Source organism: Vanessa atalanta, chromosome 14 (genome assembly GCF_905147765.1).
Source record: "Vanessa atalanta chromosome 14, ilVanAtal1.2, whole genome shotgun sequence".
Classification (NCBI taxonomy): domain Eukaryota; kingdom Metazoa; phylum Arthropoda; class Insecta; order Lepidoptera; family Nymphalidae; genus Vanessa; species Vanessa atalanta.
Genome location: NC_061884.1, coordinates 4,805,338 through 4,813,114, shown reverse-complemented (window position 1 = coordinate 4,813,114; position 7,777 = coordinate 4,805,338). Strand labels below are relative to the sequence as shown.

At 31.5% G+C, this 7,777-nt stretch overlaps 1 protein-coding gene across 1 annotated transcript; it reads left to right on the top strand.

The window, feature by feature from the left end:
* The first annotated feature begins 3,787 nt into the window (after positions 1-3,787).
* On the top strand, positions 3,788-5,415 carry LOC125068749. The gene is made up of 2 exons (XM_047678052.1): positions 3,788-4,434; positions 4,527-5,415. Exons 1-2 carry the CDS (start codon positions 4,115-4,117, stop codon positions 4,585-4,587), a joined length of 381 nt encoding a protein of 126 aa, XP_047534008.1. The 5' UTR covers positions 3,788-4,114; the 3' UTR covers positions 4,588-5,415.
* Positions 5,416-7,777: the final 2,362 nt, after the last annotated feature.

The window sequence follows — 7,777 nt, the reverse complement described above, 5'->3', positions numbered from 1 at the left end:
ATTTTCATTTTATTGAATGTTTTTAAAATTATCTTCTACAAAAGGACGTATGTATTTGAAGAAAAAGATTTTTCGCCACCTAAATAATTTCTGAAACGTTTTTGTATAATTATCGTTTTTCATTTGTCTTTTGTCAAGCATTAGGAAATTATTTTATACAACTAATTCTTGTCTATGGCAAAGTCGGATAGTGACGTTCTTTAAGACATTTAGATAATATATGTTACCACTTTCCAGCACTTAATTAAATAATTCCTTCCTAAAAACCGTGCCATCAATGAGTATGAGTTTATAATAATTAATATCTATGTCGTAGTGTGGAAATAGTTTTATAGTTTGAAGAATGAATTTGTGTTAAAATGTTCCATTATGATATGGATATCTTGTTACATTTTTGTGGTTAGATTGTATTGTATGAGAGATTGTAGAATTACGGCAATTCAATGTTTTTTATATATGTATTAGTTATTTTATTCATTGGATAATTAAATAGTTACTATGAATATCATAATAGCTTTAATAAAACTAAATTGAACCTTATTGTTATTACGATTAAAGTCTATAAATTAACGCAATCAGTCAAGATAGGATGTTATTTTTATGTATTGATGTTGCCATTAATTTTGATGGAATATGAAGAGCGTGTGTATATAGTTGTTTTTTGTCACCATAAAGTTAATTTTGCTTAGCAAGTTATAATCGATTAAGTTTTAATATTGTGATATATTTCCCACCAATTAATAATCATTGAAATATGTGCTTCTTGATGTTTTTTTGTTTTTATTATAAGTATGTAGTTGTATGTCAAAATTATGTTTTTATTTTTTATATTTAATCCATAGTTGATTCTAATCTCACTGTAATCACATAAGCAAGATTTCATGAGCAAATTAATGACATTATTTAAACTAATTTTAGCAATGAATCGTAATTCGCTTAGATCTAGAGATAATTTATAAACAATTTTTTTTACGTCAGATTATGATATTATTTATAATTAATAAATTGAATACTCACATAAATATTGTATTTTGATTATGAAAAAGTTATTGATCTCCCATCACATATTTTGTTATTAATTAAATTAAAACTAGTTGTCGATCGTTCTGTTATAGATGGGTTTATGTTCATAATTCAACTATTGATATTATCAACAAAATAATGATAAAGTCCACTGTGTTGTCACAAGGTCTTCAGATTTTAAATTAATGCTTAAGAATATGTATTTTTTTAAAGAGTATTAGCAATGCCCCAAAACTAATTAAGGAATTACTAAAATTCCTATTCACCCCTCCGTTTAAGCTTATCACTCGTTAGGAATGGGGACGACAATTTTTAGGTATTTAGAACATTTGAACAAGTGTACTAATGACTATATAGGAATTAGTATTACTATTGAATGACTTTTTGAATGATATTCGTAAACATAAAGTATATTCCTTATTTCTAAGCCTCCTCTTGAGTTAAGCCTCAGAATTTGTCGATAGAACAAAATCGGCTTTATTTATCGTGGGCTCAACGTATATGGAATCATAAGATTGATCTCGATGAGTACGTAATCGGTAGATTGACATTTTGGGTATCAACTGACAACATGACGATATAGAAAGATTATTTTAAATTAAATGATGATATTTTACATAAACCCGGAAAAATAATCAATTAAAAAGGCAAATCCTGTAAAACTACTACTAATATTGGACAAATAAACGGAATTATTTAATGTTTGCTTCGATATAAAATTTGTTCGTGTTTGCTATCAATTGTAAGATGTGTGTGTTGCTTTTTTCTTGTTTTTTTTTGTTCATTTATTAATTTGCTAGTAGTTGTTTGAGACAATCGATGAAGGTCTCCAGCATATTCTTGAACTTAAAAATCACATTTAAAAACAACTAAAAAACATTAATGATGAAAAGGATGAATATTATGTATTATAAGTTCGCATACCTCACGACGTCCCTAACATCTTAATGCCGTCAATACTTGCAACTCTGGTGGGTACCGCAACCTTTAGCGCTCAGCTGCAAGTCTTAGTGGACTAAATTTATAATAAAAGTAGCCGTTTTTTTAGAAAACCAATATCGCTTTCGGAATTTTTCATCGTCCAAAGAAAATGGATTCCCTACTTGGCCGATACACTTATTTGCTCCGATTCATGACATTTTCAATCACCGCAATACTTTCTAGGGTTTGTACTGCTTGCATATTTAGGAAAATACGTAAAATTTCTTTTATCAAAAATCGCGATGTCGGATGTATAAGAAATCAAATTTCATTGCGAAACTCGGCCATGTTTCTTGCTAATATACGTTTATCGAAGGTTTATAGGAGGGTCAAGGGTCATAAAAAGTCAGTAGTTACTCTTTTCCACCATTTAATTGATATGATAAAGTTCAATTAAATTTATATATATCCTGCCTGAAAATCAAAAAATACAAAACTAAGTCCACGTTTTTATTATGAATATAATATCGTATTTAGTAATATGCCTTATTAATCTATGTTTTATTGACAGGAGATTTAAGTTTATTAGTAAGTCAAGTTAAAAAAAACTAAATCTTATTATAGAAACGATTGAGTACCGTGCCCTAAAAAGGATATATTGACTGTATTTAAAAATATAATAATAATAAAATTAGGTGTTATAAGTTTAACTTAGATATCACCTCGTGTCTCAGTGGCGGACTAAGCCCGTCAGAGGCTCGGGGCAGCAAAACTGCTTGATTGATTTTGATGAAATTATGGAGGTGTTAAGCACATTTTTAAAGTCTTGTTTAAGATTTCATCAGGAGAACGTGGATGCTTTCCAACAGTATCAACATAAGTTAACTGTCTAACTTTTCTAACCGAACATACTGCGTAGCTGAGTCACTCTGTCCGGGACGTTAAATGAGGATTCCACAAAAGTGATTCCTGAAAATCAAAGTTTCAAGATTTGAATTTTGCTTTCTTACATAAGGTTAGGCAAACAGTACGCTTTTGTCTTCTCGGCATTAAAACTATTAATTTTTTTATTAACGAGCTTTGTATTACAGATGTTGCATAAACATTTAATGGTATATCTATCATGTCTAATTGCTGCTATCTCTTAAAGAATAGAAACCTTTGTGGATGGCGATTGTACTTAAACTTATATTATTATTATTAATTATAATAAGCTTTAATATTTCTCAATTAAACGTATATCGTGTATATTTACACCTCACTCATCCTCACCTCACCTTTAAAACATAACAGAACAATACTAAGTATTACTGTTTGGCGGTAGAATAGCTGATGAGTGGATAGTACTTACCCGACGGGCTTGTATAAACCAAGTGAAATAAATAAAATTATCCACTTTCAGCGCCATCTAACGATAATAGCTTAAACTACGTAACTGATATTTTATAGCTTTATTAATGGTATAAATTCAAGTAGTACTTTTAAGTCAAGCAGAAGTTCGAAATATAATATGTCAAATTTATTATTACAAAACTACCAAAATATTGTATATAAGTTTCTATTTAGGTAACATAATAAAAAAATATTTGAAAACTAGTAACGCCATCTTTTATCGAGTGGCGTTTTCTCTACAACGGTAATGATATTTTTACACCTATGTAATATAAACCGAAAAAAATAACACGTAACAATCTTTATTTTATATATACCCGGAGTAAAAAATTACATTTAATTACAAGTACAATGTCTAAAGAAACTATAAAATTATATGTTTACAATAGTGCCCGTAGCTACAGTGGCGCCACTATTTTCCTTATATTCAGGGTGTGTTTTCACAAATACTTCATTCTACTGCAATTCGTCCTAAGGTGAACATCCGAGCTTAATAGTTTCAACGTGTGTGACATTGAAGTGAAAGCTTGTTTCCTTCCTCAATACCTTGAAATATTGAAATATATGATTTGAAATAATTATAACAATAAGAAAATCAAAAAGTATTTACAAATTTTATAATCGCTATATTAGCTACTACAGTGAAAAGCAATTTAACTCCTATTTACCAGTATCGATCGGCAAACAGTTTTCCGTGAACAAGCTATAGTTTACAGCGGCGCCGACTATATTTCAACAAAAACGTTAAAAGTCAAGAGTCACCGTTACCGTCGCCGAGATGGCGTTCATGATGCCTGTAATGAAGAACGATTGGGACATTTACAACTCACAGCGGTCGCGGCGAGCCTCAGAGTCCGCGGACAAAGTGGCGATCGGCGGCCGGGTTCGAAAAGTGTCCGAATCAAGATCGGAAGGTCCCGTGTTGTCCCCACGAACAGCCGCTGCGCTCAGCCCTCATCGAAGTGCTCCTGCGATGCGCTCGTTGTCCTACTGTCGGGTACCTCCGTCCCGAGCATCATTGCGAGTGCACGAAAGCCGAAAGGGTTCGGGTAGCCCGCCCAGCAGCAGCGCGCGGGAATCGGACAAGTTTCACAGCAGGTTGGTGGAGAAGTTACGGCGGGCGTTTGGTCGTTCTGAGACCCGTAACGACGAAAGGAGCTCGTGAGTTAACCGGGCGTGCTTGTGTACAGGGCGTGCGCCGGATCCCCCGAGCGACATTCGCGCTGTGGCGCCTGCATGCCCTACCTGTGAAGCGGCCAGGCCCGAGGGCTCTCGCCACCGCCCTCGCCGACACACCATCTGTGATATGTACGCGATAGAGCACACCAGTTGAGTACGTTTGAATGTGTTAACCGAGGATGGACGCTGGAACCTTAATGTTTGAACATCCTAATAGTAATAGTCGTCACCTATTTGGTTCGCTTTGGCGGTTGCATGTTTGTTTAGTATTATGTTCACCTTCGAGTATTAAAGGGTTGTCGAGTGAGGTTGTAACAGGGCTGTATGTAGAATGTTTAAGACTGCGTTTAGTTTAAGGTGGAATATCGGGAACGTTTATTAGTCTATTATGAAGAGCTCTTAAATCGTTCGTTTAATCGTACGCCCAGTAGTCTTGGCAGTTCGCGATTGGTATCTGTGATTTGTTAACTATAAGTTACGGTGTTATTAATTTTAAATGAAAAGAAGTACCTTATTATTTATTTCTTTAAGCGTAAACGCCGTAATGATAAATTATCAGAAAATGATTATTTGAAAATCTGATGAAAATGTTTCATTGAAATTTGTAATTTTTGTTTAGCTTGATTAGTAAATATTATTACATTTAGTTTCGAAATTGGATTCAGTATTCTTTGATTGTACTTTAAATGGAAGATGCGTTTGCATATAAATTTTACGACATAGTGATTTAATTATTATGTGTTAGGTAGAGTTAGAGTATATTTAGCCATCGACTTGACATTAGCTTGTCCCAACTACATTATTATTATGTACATGATTAAGTATTTTTTGTTACGTATTGCATGATTTTATGTGATGTTAAAAATGACTGTGTAAATGGACCAGATTTATTAAATTTTAGGTATTATTTCAGTGAAACTGAACGCAAGTGACTTATAGTGATTGTATTTTAAATGTAGAGCTATATTGATAAGCGAATAATATTCATAGTATTTCTTTTGCATATTAAATTATGTTCCTTTGTCAAAAGAACTGCCGTATTTATAGACGTTTCTGCGTTTTCATCAAATGTAATAATTTCTATACAGTATGTTTATATACAATTACATGTAATCTGCATTGTCTGATCTGATGATTTTTAAAAAAAAATATATAATGCTTATCCTAATGATTTGTTTCATTATCCCATGAACACATCCTACAATTAAAGCTCGTAATCCACTAAAAACACGTTTTTTTTATATTTAAAAATATATTAACAGTAACAATAGATTTTTTGTACTTTTATTAATTTAACAACATTTTCAGTATCGGTGCCGTAACAATTAATTCGTACATATTAATTCAGTAATAATTACAAAATTAATCCCCAACCTACTTATCGGTTTGGTATTGATACGTTGAATACTTCTATTCATTTAGTTTTATACTGAAAAATATTTATTAAGAAAATTTACCTAAATAAAAAAATGTGTGGTATCGCTAAATATCTAATACAAAATTAATTTATATTTAATGATTAGTGCAACTTATAGCAATATTTAGAGCAATATATAACTTGGATTAAATATTTAAAATATCAAGCAAGTCCGGTAAAGTTTTTGTTACAGTGCCTGAATGTGACTCGGAGGCCTTTTTGTATTGCGTCGCCCCTTCGCGGCGCGGAACATTCGAGAACGTTCACGTTTAATCCGCGCAAATGTAAGGGTGGACTTGTATTATAGGGACCCTCAGGTGGACGTGTTTTACTTAGTACAAATCCGCACCGGTATAACTTGGAAACTATATCAAACATTCGCCCGCAATTTTTATTGAAGTTTTTTTTTTGCCAAAATTATGTATGATATTGTTAATTTTACGTTATTATTTCAAAGATATAAATATAAAAAAAAATCAATCTTTTATTACGTATTTTTGAATGAATGTATGATTTATTATTACCATAGGTCATAAAAATAGAGTTTCCTCCTTCCTGGCGTTCCTTTATCTTTTGTTTATGTTCGGTATGACATGATTTTATAATGCATGCAATTTGTAATAGCAATTATTACCGTGATTATACTTGAATAATTGAGAATTACAATTAAAATATATTCATGCATTAGTTTACAAAAGAAACGCGTAATAGGTACATATATTTTTATCTAAAGATGATATCATGTATTAAATTTTGGGAATATATTATATTAATATGATAAAAGAGTAGATTGACATAATATCTATATTATAAATATGAATCACTTATATTAACAATGATATTATTTTAATGGAAACATTATACTGTTTTAATTTTGGTGAGTTCTGTATAATTGTTATTAAAACAATTTTTCGATGTTACGACTTAACGTAACTTAATAAATAATATATAAAATCATATATACATGCAAGAATAATGTTTTTAGATTGTTTTGGTATTAACAATAAATCTAAAAAAATACTTATATACTTTATGTATATGAAAATGTTATCAATTTCACAATCAAGTTTTATTATGAAACTGACGCTACCAACGCCTTAACGTCCGTAATATTATTATATCTTAAATGATATATCAGTCACAATATATTGTATATGCGACAAACACACATACGTTCGTATATACCTTCCCCGTGTCACCGTAATCGGATAAAAGTATGTCCATAGAATGCCAAAAACCCTGTGAAACGCAGATGAGTCATTGTTTCAGCATGTATGGAAACGTTACCTAAATGTTTCGATAAGAAAATTTTCCATTACTTTGATTTCATACTCGAGGAAACACACCTGTTGCACAAAAACATTTTTTATTGTTTAAAAAACTATAATAAAAATATTTGAAGCCTTTTTTATTTTAATAGTATAGACAAATAAAAAAAATTAAAGAATTTGATAATGTGTCAATATCATATCTGTAAACGTCCTTAGCTGGGCTAAAGTCTCCCTACCCACTTCCTCCCTATTGCATTCCCTTCTAAAGTGCGCGGGATTGTGGATGAGATAATGACGTTACAATTCGCCAAGTACGAAATATAAGTACGTGAAAAAGCGTTTGAATGGGCAACGGTATAGGTTTACGTTTAGCCACTTGTCCATCTCGGCTGATGATCATAAACAATGTAAAAGACGTTATAAATTGTGTTGTAAAAAAAGTTTGGTTATTTACTTGAATAATCTTTTATTAGCCGAATTATATATCAGTTGTTCGATATGCATTAGCTGTAATGCTTTTTGGGGCTTGAGGGCTATGTAATTGTTGGCACAAGAAATACAATATCATAGGTCC